The 20,298-nt window shown below is 43.2% G+C and overlaps 1 protein-coding gene across 4 annotated transcripts in view; it reads right to left on the minus strand.

Annotated features, from left to right (window-relative positions):
- cdk14 (cyclin dependent kinase 14) overlaps positions 1 to 20,298 on the minus strand; it is a 224,447-nt gene that overhangs the window by 45,519 nt on the left and 158,630 nt on the right. For all 4 annotated transcript variants that reach the window (XM_063486668.1, XM_063486669.1, XM_063486670.1 and 1 more), the window contains 2 exons: positions 14,651 to 14,790; positions 6,765 to 6,915 (listed from right to left, as the gene is read on the minus strand). In XM_063486668.1, coding sequence (XP_063342738.1) covers positions 6,800 to 6,915; positions 14,651 to 14,790 — 256 coding nt within the window. In that variant the 3' untranslated portion in view covers positions 6,765 to 6,799. The remainder of the gene's footprint in view (positions 1 to 6,764; positions 6,916 to 14,650; positions 14,791 to 20,298) is intronic.

The following is a 20,298-nucleotide window of genomic DNA, read 5'->3' on the forward strand; positions in this document are numbered from 1 at the left end:
CCTCAATGTGCTTTATATTGTAAGGTAGATCGTACAATAATAGATACAGAGAAAAACCCAACAATCATATGACCCCCTATGAGCAAGCACTTTGGCGACAGTGGGAAGGAAAAACTCCCTTTTAACAGGAAGAAACCTCCAGCAGAACCAGGCTCAGGGAGGGGCGGGGCCATCTGCTGTGACCGGTTGGGGTGAGAGAAGGAAGACAGGATAAAGACATGCTGTGGAAGAGAGCATAACAACAGACTGAACATATGCTCTAGTCTATTAAAAAAGGATAACAGTGACCAACAACCATAGCCTCTGCACATCTGTCTTGCACATGAATTGCACAAAAAAGGGAGAAAGGATATTTAAACCTTTTTCTGTTTCTATTAAAAAACAGAAAAAACTCATCAGACTTGGCTGATTACATGTATCCCTTACTGATCAACAACAAACCGACCAAAACCAACTTTTTGAACTTATTGTTAGGGTTAGGTTGAATACAGTCATACTGCTGGGGCACAGAGAACAAGGAGAACTGGTAAAGAAAACAGTGGGTCTGATTTTCAGGCTCATGTGCAGTCTACACGAGGCGTCACCTGAATACAGATGCGTACCCCCCTCTGTACATACCCCTGGCTATGAGACGAATCCTCAGAAACCATCTACCAAGGGCAAAACAGAAAAAAGTGCTGCATAAATATTCAGTAGCCTCAATTTCTTACGGTGTCATCAAAACCATTTTTGGTTGAAATGTTTGAAGTGATATTTACATGTACACACACCATTGTTTTTACCTCCAGCAGCACTGTGGTAAGATGGAAACATGAAGAAAACACAGGAGTGCCACACTTTGATTTAACTGCACACAGTTATGATCAATCCTGAGAGACTGAAGAGCATTAGGTTTAATGACATACATGTTAAAAGGTCATAAAAGCAGAGGGGAAATGGTATTATATGAAATCAACAGCACGGGGAAGTGAGTGTAAACACACTGGAACAAGTAGTGCAGAGCTGCAGAGCCTTCACAATGCTTTTTCCACGAGGAGAGGATGAAATGAAAGCCCACATTACTGGCAGGCATTGAACCTGTATGGTTATAAGAAGCAGTGGGAGAGTAAAACTAGGCTGATTTGACTGAAGGCTCTCCATTTCTCAAGGCTATGCCTCTGGTTATCCTTCCTCCCCACACCTCCTATTTCCCCCCCTCAGGCTCACAGCAGGAATATACTTTAAATCACTTTGTCCTCTACCTAGAAAAACTTTCTGACAGGTCGTTTTGTGGACCGCACAAATCTATTTCTTCCTGCTACAGAGCCAAAAATATTCTCTTTCTGTCCTGTTGACTTTGTACGTTTTGGACAGTGATGGCTTTAGTAGACAGACATCATGGTAGGATCACACCAGGGGACAAATAGTGCTTTTACTTTCAAGTGAAATGCCTGTACATCTATGAAGGTTTCCTGCATTTTTATCCTCTTCCCAAAAAAAGACACGCGGCACGGTCTCGGAGATGATACCTTAGGCTAGAGCGAGTGTGTGTGTGTGTATGCAGTGAGATAAATAGCTGGCACCTCTACATTTTGGACACTAAAGTCCAGCTTTGCCTGCAGCTGTTATCTTCAAAGTGACACAGCGATGCTCCAGGGCCAGAGTGTCCTGTCGCCGACCTGTGATGGCTCACCGCACAGACACAGCGTACAAAGACTGCTGCGTTGTGTGAAGTCTGGCCAGGTGACCGGCAGAAGAGCAGAGAACAGCACTCATCAACATGACTTCAATTGTCCAGCGCATCTCAGCGATATGAATGAACCCTTACATGTGGTTAAACTGGTTATTCCTTTAATTCAGCACTGAGCTGTAATGACACTGATCTTCTAGTAGCCACGAGTTCTGGTTTTCTACAGTTTTCCACTGAACCTCCCACAGACACTGGATATGTGAGATACATGTAGTAGGAACTAAATGCTTCTTTTGGTCAGCTTGTCTTCATTTTGGAGGTCTCCCTGTGATTATGACTAAACACCAACACAGAGGTGGAAACACTTCTTTTCCGTGTCTGGGATTCCGCTCTGATCCGAGGTAAATATCATCAGAGTGTGAGGGTGATGCCAACCTCTGTGCACCTGCCAGTTTTTGTCACCACCCAGATGAGAATTTATATTGCACCAACCACATAGTTGACTTCTAAAAGGCATAACAGGACTGACTACTCAGACGTCTGTGCGTGTGTCTACAATGCAGCATAATCAACTTTACTGTGAAAAAACTAAATAAGTGGTATTTTTAGTGCTGTCAACAGGTAAAAAAAAATTAACTACTTAATCTCACAATTTTCTGTCATTAATCGCAATTACTTGATCAATAGCCTGGTTGCAGTTACATTTTTTCAACGTTATATTTAAGCTTGTAACTGACATTCATGCAATATAATGAAGTAAATGGAGAATAAACACAAAGAATGTTAACTGCTTAAATTCAGAGAGAATTTGAATAGTTTTCTTCAGTCTTTTAGCACAGGTTCTCTCCTGTGAAATACAACTTTTTTAAAAACCTATATAGGTAAGTATACACTAATATATAATATGTGATAATAATGTGATATTTTAAGCTGGAAGTGCTTCGGTGAAAAGAAAATTCCTTCTTGCACAATGTGCATAATACTTTATGTCGGTCGGCTGTTCTGTCCATTTTTTTAATACTCAAATTTCCCATCGAGAGGGCCGATGTGCGTTTATCATCTTCCACATTGAGTTGATTGGTTCAGCTGCTCGTCACTACTAGATCAGCTCCCCATTTGCACATGTGCGAAGGTAACTCTACATGGACAAACTGCCCGAAATGCGTTGACAGAAACATTTCAGGGATTTTGAGTGATCCTGCACTCCAGGTGCATTAAATGCGTTAAAAATTTTAATTTAAAGCTGATGCTGACAAGTCAGTTAGCAATTTGAAATCATTTGAGAAGCAGATCAAATACAAGGTAACCTCGTCTTCTGCTATGAACTCGGATGTAGCTTCCGATTTGGAAAAACAGAAAAAATATATAACCATTTACAATTTTTTGGGACAACAATGACGCCAAAACGGCCTTTTAAAGAAGATTATAGTATTATTGTACCTTGATAAAAAGCCACAAGCTAAACGTTTAACTAAAAGCTCCACATTTAACCTCTTGTAGCACTTTTTTGGTCTCCACCAGTTTAAAAATGCAGCTGTTAAATTCTATTTTCATTTTTTCTCGGTTGAAACAGTAAGGTGCTGCTGCTCAGCTGTAAAACCAAAACAATGAGCTGAAAGACGCTGTGGGTCTCCAAATATGATACACCTATTTCGCATTACGTGCAGTTGTCGAGATAATTATTGAGTAATGATATAAATCAGCTTTAAATTTGATTAAATCATTCTATCTTAATGTGAAACTGGAACGACGCTACAAACCTCGGCTGATTTGTCTTCACAATAAGACCTACTAAGTTCTTGTTTGGACTGAGGCACCGAGCCGTTGAATTGACCTCTTTCATGTTGCTTTTCGCTCCCCGATTGAATCAATGTTTCATGCTTTGTTATGTATTCTGACTGTGAGCATGCTGCATCCAATTCTTCACATACCCTTCCTTGCCTAAAGTGAAGTGTGTTGAAGCTCAGAGACAGGGCAGCTGTCTCCCACTTGTTGGGACTCGGAGTTGAACTGTGTGGTCACCGAGCGGATTGATGGGGGGAGCCGTTGCCTACGCTCGGCACCAAGTTGCATCAGCTAATCTCGTGAATAATGCAGAATCATGAATAAACATAGATGAATGTATTGCAGTACTGTAAAGGAGACCTTTCCCTTATTTCTTCTCTTCTCCACCCCGCCTCCATTTTTTCTATCACTTTCAGCTTTTCTCCTTTCCCACCACAAAAACACCATTTCTTTCTTCCCTCCCTGCCAAAATCAAACACTCCCACTATTCCCTCATCCTCTGTCACTCTGTCTCCATCCTTTCTTTTGCTCCCCGGCCATAGCAGTGACAGACATTGTAGAGCTGTAGCGCTGCTGTGTCTCAGTGCGGGCGAGTCGGGTCCGGCCTTCACTCTCAGCTCAATAGCTGCATGGGTTTCCTCAAAGGCAGCCATCCAGCCAGCACAAAGCCTGCCCACTGGGAATAGACCCACAAAAGAGAAAGGGGGCTGCTCGCCTTCTTTGCTCTGCTCCGTCAGAAGCGGCCTGCCTCCACCACCTCCTATAAATAATACAACGCTGCCTCAACAAAAAGAAATTCAGCCTTGCTCCCGCAAGCCACTGCTTCCATCTAGCCTTTATTCGCTCGATCGCGCTGCCCTTCCCCTGTCTCCCTTCTCCTCACCTCTTTTACCTCTCATTTTAGCAGAAAAGCTTTAGGAGCAGGTCCGTACATATTCACGTGCATATTACATTCAAGAATTTACGCTCATTCTTTGAGTACATCTCAGTATGCTGTGTGTGGTATAAATGCAACATTAAGCAAAACTGAAACCATCATGTAAAATCCATTTAATTGTAGCCAACCTTAAAAAACTATTAACAGCTGATGCTGTATATCTGTGTAAACAGAACTGTTCTCACTCTCTCAGATACACAGTAGGTGTAATTGTAAAGAAAGTCATGCTTGTAAGGCTCCACTTCATACCACATTTAAATTCACTGGATAAATGTATTTTTATTTTTATTCACACCCGTATCCAAACAGTTTTGCGTGCCGGCACCCAGCCTTTGGCTTTTAGTATGCTAGCCTAGCCAAGAACAAACAGCCAAAAAGCAAAGTGTCCTAATCTACCTTTAGCGCTCTTTAACGGAGCGTTGTTATCTATCTGCAAACAGTTTTGCAAAGCCGATGCATCCATGTGCCACGGAACCTGGAATGGATTTTTTATTCCATTCCAGGTTCACAAACAGCAGTTTGGAAAGCCCAGAGCAGCACAGTGATACTCACATTCACCATTAAAAAGAATGATAGTAAAGACTATCATATTCTATAGTGTGCGGCTGTTTCGTGCTATATTGTAGCGTTATACTGGTGCATGAGTTACATTTGAGGGGAAGTATAAATAGCCGTGTGCATGTGTTGGTGTAATTTGTCAGCGTATTAATGGGAATGTGTGCACAGGGATTAGGCTGCTATCAGTGCAGCTCTCCCAGCCTGCCAGGCTTTAGGCCCGCTTGGACAAAGAGGCTGATTTCAATGTAAATGCAGCAGCTGAGAGGACACAGCGCTCTCGGTGGGGTGACTTCCACCCTCCACATGTGCACACGCATGCACACACACAGCGAGAGAGAGAAAGCCATTAGCCCCAGATCAGGGCACACACACACAAAATCACTAGAATAGTAAATACAGCTACTTTGTATCAAACCTTTTTCGATGAAACGTCAAGAAATGAAACACTGGAGAAAGTTGGTGACGACTAGTTGAGGAGCTGCTGCGTCTGCTACATATATGCACCTGTCAGCAATTACAGATCTAATCTGGTCCACAGTGCACTGTTGTGGCCCTGTGTTGCTCCATCATTAGGCCAGCTATTATCCCCATGCCTGGCCTCTGCACCTCTTATTACATGCAAATAGTGGCGCTTTATCTGAGCCCTGAAAGAGAACCCCCGTCTCTAAAGAATGGGACACCCTCTTCGCCCACTCAAAGCCATTCCTCCATCTATTACTGGATTCTCTGCTTTAGTGCAGGCGGCACAGATCTCATGGCTTCGGTGTTAAAAGAAAGGCTGTGGTGGTCGGCAGGATGCAGATCAGTGTCAGACAGAGAACTGTGCGAGGGAATAGCTAATGACTTTCATGTTGTTTGACATTTTTGTGTTCTAATAGACAATATTTTCCATGACATCACTGTTTGATTTTCTTCTTGTATTCATGAGAAAATTGGCCGATTAGTCTTATAAAAAACCAAAGCTGTACAAATATGATCAATAATAGGAGCATGAGTGAAAAATAAATCCCACTGCAACATCAGCTTTTGGTAAAATCAATGATCCAACAACATTAGGGCCTTGCATGTGTCACATATATAACGAATATACATACATATGTATATATATGGACAGATAAATATGCAGAATATATTAACAAAGCATGAACTGAGAGCAAACATCCAGGTTTTAGAAATGGTTTACTACTGTTTAGCTAGTTATCCTCTATAAGGCCACACTGTATGCACAAAAGAATAAACTGAAACCATATTTGATAATATAAAGATATGTAACTCTGATAAAACAAGACCATAAGCTCTTGTTCCACATGTCTTGTTAGAAAATATTAACTTCATAGCATATCCCCAAAGCAGCGGCGGCCTGTGGGATGCTGTGCACGCCTTACCCAAGCTACTTAGCTACTTAGCTAACACCGCAGGATTTTTTTTTCAGGCATTTCAGGTAAGACTACAGATTTTGTGTTTATGAGTGTTAATCTGTGTAGCGTGATTAAATATTATGTGTGTTCAGAGGAACAGCAAGTCACAGATATTCAGAAAATGCCGTAGCTAGCATGACAATCCCAGTAAAGTGTTGCAAACGTCAGTTGTGGTCAGAGAACAAGTGACCGTGTTTGATTTGAGAACACACTACTCTATCCTATCACATGCAACACAAACAAGTACTACTTCACATACTACATAAGCAATATAGCACATGAAAATATCCAGATCATTAAAGTTTCACCTTCCGTCTGCATGTTCCATGTTATTCTTTTGAGAGTGTTACTTCATGCTGCTTCTGCTGCAGCATACTGTTTGCTAATGAGCGCGTACCTGTCAGGCAGTCGTGTGCAGGATGCTGCCTCAGGTCAGTGTTTGCTGCCAGAGGATGCCTTTCCATGACTGTTCCTTCGTGCACACACCTGTATGCTGTCCCCGCTCTCTGTCTGCAGCTTGACATTTGGTACGGTGAAGATAGAAGACACTGCAGGGGGAAGAGGACGCGAGCGGATTAGAAGTATGTAGGCTGACAGCAAGAAGAACATTTCCAAGTGAGTTGTTGAAGATAGAGATGCTTATTAAAAAGTGAATATTTGAATATTTATTTGCAGCAAGAGCTTCCTGTGCTTTAATATTTGTGTCGGGAGGAACTGGATCTTTAAATTGCTTCGTGTGGCATAGCTCATTTCAGTTTTAAAATGACCATTCCAGTGATAACACAATCAGTTCAGCAAATGACAGAAATACGTTCCACAATTAATGCCACTGGTTTGCTAACCTTAGTTTGAGTTCATTTCTATACACTATGAGTTTCAACTTGCAGAGACTTGCAACCTCGCCAACAGAGCTAATGCCTTTTAAAACACACGTCCTCACTGGTCTTTAAGGTTTTAATAAATGTAAAAAAAAAATAACACAATTGTGTGAGTTGCATTCAATGTGTGAAAGTTTTACTGTTGACTTTGGGATGGAGAAGTATAGACACACTGCAGAAAGAAAATAAACCATTCTAAAATGTACCACAAGAGCCAGTAACGCACCCATACCAATATCTTTAAATACTGGGAAAAATGCTCTACTTCAGCCTGTCTTTGCAGTTGTCAGCGTAGCGTAATCATCTAAATATCCAAGAACTCTCAAAAATGTTGAATATGTTTACTGACATACACACTGTCATTTGTTGCAAACAAAATAGCTCAACAATAATTGTTAAAAACTGTCCTACACCCGGAAGAACCAAGGGTCCACTGCGCCTGCTTAAGGTCTGACAATGGGTCTGGATCCTGGTGCCAACAGCAGTCAGGGTCCTGCTAGTCTATGAACTTCTTCAAGTACTTGTATTCTCAGACCACCAGTCACCCACTGCCAAACCACTCATTCTGGTTGAGGTCGCAGGTAGCATAATCTTTTCCGCCAGACTCCTTCATTCTGTCAGGTATGCTCAGTGTAAACTTGCTCTCATCTGTGAACAGAAGGGGCACAAGTCCCAGATCTGGGACCTCTCTGCATTGAATCATACAGTGGCTTGCAAAAGTATTCGGCCCCCTTGAACTTTTCCACATTTTGTGACATTACAGCCACAAACATGAATCAATTTTATTGGAATTCCACGTGAAAGACTAATACAAAGTGGTGTACACGTGAGAAGTGGAACAAAAATCATACATGATTCCAAACATTTTTTACAAATAAATAACTGAAAAGTAGGGTGTGCGTAATTATTCAGCCCCCTGAGTCAATACTTTGTAGAACCACCTTTTGCTGCAATTACAGCTGCCAGTCTTTTAGGGTATGTCTCTACCAGCTTTGCACATCTAGAGACTGAAATCCTTGCCCATTCTTCTTTGCAAAACAGCTCCACAACTGCCCTGTGATGGCCTCAGAGGTTGTCTAAGAGAATATTGGGAACAACGACACCATGAAGTCCAAAGAACACACCAGACAGGTCAGGGATAAAGTTATTGAGAAATTTAAAGCAGGCTTAGGCTACAAAAAGATTTCCCAAGCCTTAGAACATCCCACGGAGCACTGTTCAAGCGATCATTCAGAAATGGAAGGAGTATGGCACAACTGCAAACCTACCAAGACAAGGCCGTCCACCTAAACTCACAGGCCGAACAAGGAGAGCGCTGATCAGAAATGCAGCCAAGAGGCCCATGGTGACTCTGGACGAGCTGCAGAGATCTACAGCTCAGGTGGGGGAATCTGTCCATAGGACAACTATTAGTCGTGCACTGCACAAAGTTGGCCTTTATGGAAGAGTGGCAAGAAGAAAGCCATTGTTAACAGAAAACCATAAGAAGTCCCGTTTGCAGTTTGCCACAAGCCATGTGGGGGACACAGCAAACATGTGGAAGAAGGTGCTCTGGTCAGATGAGACCAAAATGGAACTTTTGGCCAAAATGCAAAACGCTATGTGTGGCGGAAAACTAACACTGTACATCACTCTGAACACACCATCCCCACTGTCAAATATGGTGGTGGCAGCATCCTGCTCTGGGGGTGCTTCTCTTCAGCAGGGACAGGGAAGCTGGTCAGAGTTGATGGGAAGATGGATGGAGCCAAATACAGGGCAATCTTGGAAGAAAACCTCTTGGAGTCTGCAAAAGACTTGAGACAGGGGCGGAGGTTCACCTTCCAGCAGGACAACGACCCTAAACATAAAGCCAGGGCAACAATGGAATGGTTTAAAACAAAACATATCCATGTGTTAGAATGGCCCAGTCAAAGTCCAGATCTAAATCCAATCGAAAATCTGTGGCAAGATCTGAAAACTGCTGTTCACAAACACTGTCCATCTGATCTGACTGAGCTGGAGCTGTTTTGCAAAGAAGAATGGGCAAAGATTTCAGTCTGTAGATGTGCAAAGCTGGTAGAGACATACCCTAAAAGACTGACAGCTGTAATTGCAGCAAAAGGTGGTTCTACAAAGTATTGACTCAGGGGGCTGAATAATTACGCACACCCCACTTTTCAGTTATTTATTTGTAAAAAATGTTTGGAATCATGTATGATTTTCGTTCCACTTCTCACGTGTACACCACTTTGTATTGGTCTTTCACGTGGAATTCCAATAAAATTGATTCATGTTTGTGGCTGTAATGTGACAAAATGTGGAAAAGTTCAAGGGGGCCGAATACTTTTGCAAGCCACTGTACTTGTTATTAATCTCTGTCTCTCTTCCACAGCATGTGTTTTGTTCCTTCTTCCTTTTCTCACCCCAACCGGTCGCAGCAGATGGCCCCGCCCCCCCCGAGCCTGGTTCTGTCGGAGGTTTCTTCCTGTTAAAAGGGAGTTTTTCCTTCCCACTGTCGCCAAAGTGCTTGCTCATAGGGGGTCATATGATTGTTGGGTTTTTCTCTGTATCTATTATTGTAGGATCTACTGTACAATATAAAGCGCCTTGCGGCGACTGTTGTTGTGATTTAGCACTATATAAATAAAATTGAATTGAATTGAATTGAACCTGCCACCCTCATGGAGTCTGTTTCTGATAGTGCACATGAGTAGCCTGTGGGGCTTATTTTGTGGGGCTTTAGCAGGTCATAGGATCCTGGCCTTCTATGGCCCTCTGCAGGTCTGTCTCCTGGTGTCTCCTCCACACTCTTGGGACTGGCGTGTTAGACGCAGCACACCCACTTGAGGTGTCATGGATGGATGTGCAGTCCTGGAACAACTGGACGACCTGTGCAACCTGAATTAGGTGCAAGTACGACCTCCTGCTATCAACAGTAACAGGACATGAACAGAATGCAAAGCTGGAGAGAGCAGCGGTCTGTGGTCACCACCTCAAAAACATTCTCTTTTTGATTGTTGTCCACTTTCAAAGCAGGTGAAATGGATTCCCACTGGCCTGTGTTTACATCCTGACTGGACAGACTGGTATCCCTGAAATTGAAAAACGTTGTGTTACACTGTGACGATCGAGTCTTCCCTTAAGTCTCCTAGGCAGTTTCTTGTGTGAATGAAGACAACAGATACCGCTTGGAAACGGAGTGCCACCGAAATATGTCACGAAACCTTAACTGACCAATCAGCATGAAATGACCAAGTCTTCCTTTTTTCACTTCAGACACATTATCGATGCTGTGTTTGAGAAAGCTACAAAAAGTAGGGGGTTAATTTAGCTCTTTATTTACTAGTACTGACTGACCCCTGAGCTGGGATAGGCTCCACCCACTCCAAGCTTTTAGATAAGTGGAAGAGACTGGATGGATGGACTGACCCCTGTTGAGCCCTCAGCTGAATTACAGCTCATTTCTATACAAAGGACTTAATAGGAATGCCTTCCCTGGAATCAGTCCAAACAGAAGAAGGAACGCTGACCATTGTTTGCAGTTGCGAAGCCTAAACTGCACAGCGAGGCAGATGATTATTAATCATCAAGGGAATTTGGGGGGATGTGAGATGAAAACAGAAGAAGAGCAAACAACGTCAGGGTTTTCAAACTGGTTGAAGAGCATTAGCATGTTTAATTTTTGGTTAAAAAAATTGTAAATCAGCGTGGGGATCCTCTATCTTTGAAGCTCCTTTGGCTCCTTGTCTGGAAAACAATAAGATTAAAAAGCTGCATTTATAACCAAATTCCTCTGGGGGTGGAAAATGAATCGACGCTGTCCATTGTGAGGAGAACACATCTTCATCTCTGACTCTGAAATAGTCGCAGAGTTTTGCCAAGAGAGCAGTGGAACTGGAGGACAACTGCTGTGTCTCAGTACTTTAATGTCTGTTCCACATCCAGCCCTGAGAGAGGGGACTTGTATTTTCCTTATCCAAAGGCCTTTGCACTTTCTCCATGCACTGCCAGACACCCACACACTCTCACTCAAATCAAATTAAAAATGTCACAAGGCAATCCGCACAGTTAACAGCAACCTCGGGAGCTCCATTGTCTCAGTAATTCTTTCATTGTTCGCTGTAATCTGTCTGGGTATTGTCTGAACAAATCCATAATACACAGGATAATAGAGCGCACAGTTGACCATAGAAAACACATTGTTCGTCAGGGAGAACACGAGACGTTTCCTTGACTTTCCTTTGGCGTGTTTGTCATTAGAAAAGTCAGTATATCTTTCATTTGGTTTATTTTAACTACACGGCAGTGCAGCATGTTTCCGGCGGACCGTTCCCATTGGCTCCTGTTTCTGCCAAACAACACAATCACCATGCTGCAGTCGTAGCCAAATACTCACAGCTGGAGTAATTAGCCACTTCTTTATCTCACCCTCACTCTTCATTTGCATAATTTTGACACATCCTTCCCCCACAATACCGAGATACCATTTTACTGCTTATCCACTCCTGTCCTCATTTTCTAAACTCTTTTAATTCACTCCCATTCTTCCCTCAGTTTGCGCCGCTGCTTCTCCTGTGGCACACTTGCATGCCGAAAAGAGAGAGATAAAGCGAGCATACAAAAATCAAAACGAGCCATCTCTTTCCTCTCTCTCACTGACCGCTGCCTTCTGATTCTTTTCAGACACGACAACCTGCTGGGTGCTGATAACAGGATTAATAATACTGAAAAATCCTAATCGGGGGGAATTAAAAATGCAGTTCTCTCATTAAAATAACCAGCGCGTCAGTGGTGGCACACTCAGGTCTGCTGAGCAGGCTTTTCACACTACTAATGAATTACAGCGTAAGGGATTTACACATGTATCTGTAGCTTGTCAGACAATATGGATAGGCAGTCATCTCTGACATACTTTCAAGTATTTCTGTAGGATTAATTGAAATGTAGCCTAACTGTGAAGCTTTGCCTAAAGCCGCTGACTGCTGCGCCCAAAATACACGAGCTTCTAAAATGAAGATGCGTCGAAAGCTGGGGCTTCTTTACAGAGAGCCTCGGCACGCTCTCTCTGGGCAAATAACAAGAGGAAAAATCAAACTGAGCGTATGGCAGTGGACAGCAGAGGTCCAACTGGGCCTACTGTCTCATCGGCATCCACACAGCTGCCTTCTTTTCAGGCATAGAGAGAGACGACTACGATCTACGTGAGCTGAAGAAAGCCAAAAAACAAAAAACGGGATGAGAGGCAAGGCAAAAACATCCTTTTCCACTTTTCAGAGGCTTCTAAGAGAGAGCCCTGGCAACAAGTAAGAGACACACAGAGGTGACAGACACGTAATAAACACACACCTGCACCTGAATCACCGATCAACCTGACCTGCAATAATCATGGAAGCAAAGCCACATCAGAAGAGGGGAAATGGACACACACACACACACAAACCCACATGGTGCTAACCACTGCATCATCGCGTCTGTGTACCTGTTAATATTTCTACAGTGTAATTAATTAGCAACCAAATTAATAACTTAATTGAGCATTCAGCACAGCAGACTCGTCAGTGCTGCAGTCCATTAAATTAACATCACACGTGACTTGAATTCGGCTGATCTCATCTTTGAAGTTCTCTGCGTCCGGACCACTGTGTGGTTTATGTTTTACGTTTTCTGTCCACTTGCATTTCTGTGCATCTGTGATGGATCAACACTGACCTAACACTTTGAACTGGCGTATGAAATTGGCCCGACACTGGTAATGAGAGCTGGGTTTCCAGCTTTCAGCGACCAAGAACCAAAGGTGGCGTATCAGGTCAGGAGACTTGTGGTTTGTTGGCATGTGTATGGTTTTGTGCACCCCGGGCTCACACTGTCAAAGAGAAGTTCTGTGCAAACTGCAGCTGAGCTTTTTGGACAAGCTTCACTAACCGCCCACACTCCCCACCAGACATTTTCCTCTTCATCACATCCTGTACTATTCAGTACTGAGAGCCTTCCTACTATTATGTGCTGTTCTATTGCACTGTCATTGATATTTTCTATTCCGCACTAATAGAATACTGCAGTATATATATACTACATTCTTGCATTTAACTAACTCTGCATCATTAAGCTGTGTGACGGCACCGTATGGCTGTGAGACAGCTGCAGCTGGGCTGTGGGGTTATAAGGAGTGTCTTCGTCCTTGCAGTTCATTTTCACAGTCAGATAAAAAAAGTAAAGCATTGTGTGTATAACATCTGTTCAGAATTGAGTTATGACTCCAAGCATAAATGTGATGTCTGATGCAAAATGCAGCAATTCAATGCAGAGCATTTTGAAATGTGCTAATTGTCACCAAGAGCTGTGTGTCGGAGCAAGTTCTGCAGAACGCGCTGTTAATGATTAAGTTCAGTGGTTCAAACTACAACAATTAACTTCCTGTTATTTTCAGAACATTGCAATGGATTTGCCTCATAGTTCTCAGGAGCTGACGCTAATGCTAAGCTATATGTTAGTGAGCTTCTGTACAAACATAACAGTTTTTTCAGTTATCCACACTACACGCTCACACAAGCCGCACACTGTCAGACGTGTTGGCTGACTAAACAAACACTTGGATAATTGATTTTCAGGGATAAATGCTTGGGCACACATACTGAGGAAAAGCTAAATCTCACTGCTGCATCCAGACTTCCATCTCTGCACGGCCATCTTGTTCAGCGGGTTTGAATAAAGCTTCTAAATGATTCTTTTATAAAACCTTTGCGCTGTATTTCTTTCCCTAACGAAATATGTTAAAACTAAACCACAAAGACTGACATTGTCCAGCTGTGCTGTTGTTTTTAGAGTGTTTAATTTGATACATAACAGTGATTTTTTGATTTAATATCACTTGACTGACAGACACTTGCTTATGTCAGGTGAAAGAAAGAAAAGCATGTCCCTTCAAATTTAAATGACTCATCACATGATTCTGGATCTGTTTCACAGCCTGTATTGGATTTTTTCCAAAGGATAAAGTTAGAAGACAATAATGGACAGTCATGACTTGAACTGATTCGATGATGTTTTAATTGAGCACAGACCTCTGCCTGCATACACATTCCCCATGAACAATATGGCGACTGTGTTAACGCATCATTTGAATGTACAGTAATCACCAAGGAGCTCAGAATCAATCTTTTTCCCCCTCAAAAGGCTCATTTTTTGATTTTATTCAGACTTCCTCAGCCTGTCAGTAGTTCATGCAGCCAAACAGAAGCTTGTTCGCACTTTTTATTTCTTTAGTGAGCAGACAGAATGTAAAAGGACACAAAGTCAGCAGAGAGCCTTGAAATGGCTTTTCCTTGGGTGTGGGCAGGATCTCAGCGGTCTCTATCAGCACTGTATTTCAATACATGGTGGCAAATGGCTGCGACACTGCAGGCAATGATGATGTGTTACGTACTGTCCTGCAGCTCCCAGAGCCGTGGAGGAAGGTTGCTGAAGTATTCATGGTTCAGTGCTGCCTGAGCTGACAGCCGGTTCTTTGGGAAGCACTGGAGGAACTTGGAGGCCAACTCCTCAGCATGGTCCACATAGCCCAACCTTAAACACACAGTTACACATAGTCAGACACCAGAGTGACACCGAAAAGACACGTGAACAGTACATCTGGAGATATATTCATTGGAAATAAGCAGTAAAGGCATCCAAGTAAAATACAGTCAGTTTGTTCTAAACACAGACAGAGCAACTTTCTCCAATTCACAGAGCTGCTGACAACAAAAAGCAAGCGGTTTAATTATGCTGAAGGTTTGCTGACTCGAGAGGAAAAACACATCTAAGAAACGCACACATGCAAAAGCTCACACCTTTGTCTTTTGAGTCTGAATCATACATGTTGACTGGGTCACCGTGAGAAACAATGAAAGGCCTCATTAAAGGAAGACTGTGTGTGTGTGTGTGTGTGTGTGTGTGTGTGTGTGTGTGTGTGTGTGTGTGTGTTCGTTCGAACTGGGAGTCACTGAACTCCTGAACCAGCCCAGCTAGCAGCGCCGAGGGAGAGGAAAGATTGAAAATAAGCGAATAGCAACAAATTCAGTCAGTAATGAGGCATCTACTGCATTAAATAAACATGATGTTATTCTGCGCTGCTCACCGGCCCCACGCTCGCAGTACTCAGAACGCCTCTCATGTTCTCTGGGTTTCTCGTGGCTGACTCCCTAGTCAAGCACTCTGACAGCCACTCCCATGACTCTCAGAGGGGATCTCGACTCAACTTATCAGCGGAGAGATGCAGGGAGGATAACTCTCTGTTCAACTCATCAACGCCACTCAGAACAGAAGCAGAGATAAAGTTAATGAAGTCCATCAGGGCCTCTACAAGCCTCTTTCTCATACTGGGTGTAACTTTACTGAAAACTTTGAAGACAAACCAGACAGTGTGTGAAAGTGTACCGATAGATTAAGGCCTGCTGTTCTACGGTTTTCTGTTTTAGAGCCAAATGATAACATTAGGATTAAGATGAAAGAGGTAGCAGCCAAGACTATTTAATATTTTGGAAGCTCAAGCAGACAATATACCACAAAAAAGGTTAAACAAAGAGCTTCATTAAACAGAAAGCATCCAGGTGTCATGTTTTGCTGTGTGGCAGGCAGGAGGAAAGACCCAAATGACAGACGATTAAACTCAAAGCACAACTTTATTCGCTGGAAACACTCTCCATAAGAAATTACCGCTACAAAAAACTCAAAAACCTTGTACATGAACTAGAACCTAAACTGGACTCAGGAAACTAAAACTATGAAACACAGGCAACTGAGGAAACGTAGGGAACGCAGCGACTCGCGGGATACAGGAAAAGAACAGAGCAGACATGGGAACAGAGGCTAAACACAGGCTGAGGGAGGAAAGGCTACGATCACTAGGAACTGGTCGTAGACCCAGTACTGTGACAATAGGCTCGATGCAGACAACACAACATCTAAATTGAATGAAACTGAGCTTCAGGTGTTGATTCTGATACCTGATGTCAGCACCGTGAGACACATGTACAGTTTCGAATGAGACGGGAACAAACCCAGCATCAGACAGAACTGTCGAGTCATTGTTCTCCATTTCCAGCTTCAGTCTTTTATTGTTCCTTCCTAACTGATTATAGTTACTGAGGGGATATCATTTTTCCTCAGCAGTCACTAGACACCATCGTGTCTGCTTTAATTTCAAGATACTTTACGTTCTTGGGTTTTTAGTCTTTAAAAGGAAGAAAAACTAATCACGCCAATTGCCCAGGCTAACAGTAAGAAAACGATAGTTATTTGTATTAAAGAGCGTTTTCTAACCTTAAAACTATGTTCTTCAATAATCAAAGTGAATTACACACTGTGGCTGTTGTTAGCAGCACTAGCACCAACAACCTCGTTTCCTTGCAGGTTCACATCCAAACACCTGTGTAAAACGTGGTTACTCATTGCTCAGTGATTATATGTTGGTTTTCTTAGTGGCAGTCTGAAGGTAACCATTCATTCTTTACTGGAAAAGAGACAAAGCGCACTGCTGCCTGCTAGAGCTCGGGACTGTAACATCCTAGACCTCCACTATCCCACCTGTACAGTTTACAGGTGCAGCTTGCCAGTGTTAGCAGATAACTAAACACTTCACTCGATCCTCTAAATCAGCGGTCCCCACCCTCCCGGGCCACGAACCAGTCGGTGAGCTGTCTGGCACCGGGCCGTGAGAGTTGAGGCTCAGGTGTGGAATTTATGGTTTTCAGGTTTTTATCGCTAACTCGGTTTCCCTGGGTTTATTCCCGTGTTGTAGCTGTGTGTCTTATTTTGAAAGGAATATTAACACGTTACCATAGCGACCAGAGAGCATTAAGGGGAAGAGAGGAGAATAATACTCTCAGTGTTGTTGGCGCATTTCAGGAGGACGCTGCGAATAAAGTCACACAGTTACACAGTGAATTCGCGTTTATTATTATATTTACAAAATGCCACAGTTTTTGTCTTCGTCATATTATTTTATTTTACAGACCAGCGGACCCCAACCTTTTTTGCGAAACGGACCGGTTTAGTGTCAGACAATATTTTCACAGATCGGCCTTTAAGGTGTTGCAGTCCGGTACCAAACGACTCATGGATCAGTACCGGTCCGTGGCCCGGGGGTGGGGGCCGCTGCTCTATGTATCGTCCCTGCTGGCTACAATACATACATCTGAATTTTCACTACCACACATGAGTGAACGACATGTAACTGAAGCCACACCAGCTCACACGCTGCTGTAACAAAGTCCTTGTCCAGCGTTGGGGAACCAGGACATCTTGATGAGAAATGAGGCTACTAAAACTAAGGCGTGAGAACATTAAACTAATAGACAAAGAAGCACCTGGCAGCTCAGCGCTATAATATTGAAGCTGGAGACCCAGAAGCTGCAGCACAGTGGAAGCAATTGTGAGCAGTATGGACCAACTGCAACAGCAGCTGCATCTGCTGAGCTGAAGATGAAAACTGTGGCCAAAGTCAAGGTGGCCTCCAAACCAAGAGCATCACTCCTCAGCTCACCGACAGTCCAATCAGAGGAGGAGCTTGCAGATCTGCCTATTCCAGATCTATATATCATCCCCACTTCCAGTTTCACTAAAACTGAAAAATCGATATAATTAGACTGCTTTTCAATCAGTCAGCTGATTAACTAATAATCTATACTGAGATGAAAACATGTCGCCTGGATGTAAACAGGGGCCAGTAATTTATATTACTGTGAGGTTAATATGAGCATGTCCCAAACTTGCAGCCGGAGTGATAAACTCTGCTGCAGCGGTCCCCAACCCCCGGGCCTCGGACCGGTACCGGTCCGTGAGTCATTTGGTACCGGGCCGCGAGAGTTGAGGCTCAGGTGTGAAATGTATGGTTTTCAGGGTTTTTATCGGTTTTCAGCGTTATTTTGTTATAGTTTTTATCGTTAACTCGGTTTTCCTGGGTCTTTTCACGTGTGTTATGAATAAATCTTCTTTTTTTCGGTACCGGTACTAGTTTTATTTTGTTGTATTTACCCGCGACACCTTAAAGGCCGGTCCGTGAAAATATTGTCGGGCACAAACCGGTCCGTGGCGCAAAAAAGGTTGGGGACCGCTGCTCTACTGCATTAAAAACAAATCTTCCAGTGAAACCTTATGAACGTGCCTTTGTTTAGTCGCGGTCTGTAAGTGAAGCTGGATTCAGGTGTTGTCTTTTCTCTGCAGGCGCACAGAGCGCAGGCACATAGTTGTTGGTGTGAAATCTCCTGCATATCAGTATGTTGGCCTTTGAAAGCTGCTGATGCATGGTAGGTGTGCATTCCTTTCTGCTATTGCTGCCAACTTAGCTGAGCGAACGAGCCAACATCTGCATTAAGATCGATAGTGTCTCCTGTGGCTATCAAACAGATCTAGGTGATGACACATTCACAGCAGGCTGAGGCATTCCTTCTTCACTGGAGCATGGCAAGTGCTTTTTCATGGTAATCCATCAAAATAACTACAGGAAGGACTTTCGAGAAGCGAGGGCGAGGAGACCACCTGCCTCTATTGTCTCGTCACCACAACTGAAAGTAGCAGAGGAGACCTTTCATCTCGGCCACTGGGAGCTGTTTAGGTAGAAAGCTTTTGTGTTTTTTGTCTGAAGAATTTCTATGAAATGCTTTCACCATGTCTGACTAATTTAATGACGAGATTGTTGAATAAAAACAAGTGTGAAGGCAGCAACACATGACCAAACAGGCCCCAGTGCGCAACTGATCTGAGGATAGTAGTAGTTTTCCACCTCACTTTTCGTTTAATAAAGTAATTGTAGTACTCAGTGGTGAATTTTACCACTGGCATATACTCGTGCTTATGCTTAGCCTGTGCACATCGCAGCAACCTCATGCACAAAGACTACCCATCCATGTTCCTTTAGTACCTACAGACCATCATTTAAATGTCAAAGCCAGCCTGGGTTTTTATGTGTGCCCCATCTTCTAATGCAGGGGTCTCAAACTTTATACATAAATATTTAAATAACAGATCTGGTCATCCAGTTGTTCTCCCTCTCGCCTCCAGGGGCATTAGGGTTCAACAGGTTATGTGTTTGCTGTTTAATTTCTTTGTGAGGTATGAACGGCCATAAGGGAAATTTGTATCAGTAGGAAAAAACTGTAAAACTTGTGCAAATACAGTTAAAAGTCAAAAATTTCTGCTTGTGGTTGTTTGTGTTGAGCGGCAGATCAAACAAGAATTATAAATGGCTTCCAGCGCACATTCAGGCCTGTGAGACTCATTTAGACACTCGATATCACTGAAATGCAGACAGACGATGATTTTACGTTTTAACTCATTTCTTCACTTCTCTCGACACGCTTGTCTTTAAATCGGGCTCCACGTCTCTCTGTGTACCTGGCCCGTACCACAGAACGTCTGTCCCCCTTCCTTCTTTCACATAATGGTATGATCCCAGTGTGTCGCTGCGTGTGATTGGCCACATGGTGTGCCCATCAAAATAAAGTCGCACCCCTGCCTGCATGGACTCACAGCAGGGCTGAAGTTTCGTCTCCCACGTACTGATGGGATATTAATAATATGAAATTTTTAATGGGCCAGATGTGGCCCGCGGGCCGTACGTTTGACACCCCTGCTTCCAACAGGATAATGCACCATGTCACATGTTCAAATCATCTCAAACTGGCCAATCAGACGTCAGCAGTCACCAGACGTAAAGTCAAACCTTTGGAATGGTCGAGCCACATCATGCATGTACAGATCTTTGAGGACCACCGTCCGTTTTGAATCTATGCCACAAAAAAGGTCTAACTGGGTCTGACGAGGTGTAACTAATGAAGCGTCCGCTGACTGTATTTTTAGGCCCTAGCAGCAGTTGGTGTGAAGTGAGGGAAAGATCTGGTTTACATTTCATTTGCATTTCAACAAAAACCTTTCATTTCAAAGCTGCTGTTGTTGCTGCGACCTGACCGCAGCGCCGTGTTTTGTACTCTTGTCACCTGTGACACAGACTTTAAATGCAGTACTTTAACAAAAACTTTGCCTCTGGCCGTTGGGGGAAACAACTGTACTACAATACACGTCAAAGCACACAAA

The sequence above is a fragment of the Pelmatolapia mariae genome, linkage group LG10_11, assembly GCF_036321145.2.
Source record: "Pelmatolapia mariae isolate MD_Pm_ZW linkage group LG10_11, Pm_UMD_F_2, whole genome shotgun sequence".
Taxonomy (NCBI): domain Eukaryota; kingdom Metazoa; phylum Chordata; class Actinopteri; order Cichliformes; family Cichlidae; genus Pelmatolapia; species Pelmatolapia mariae.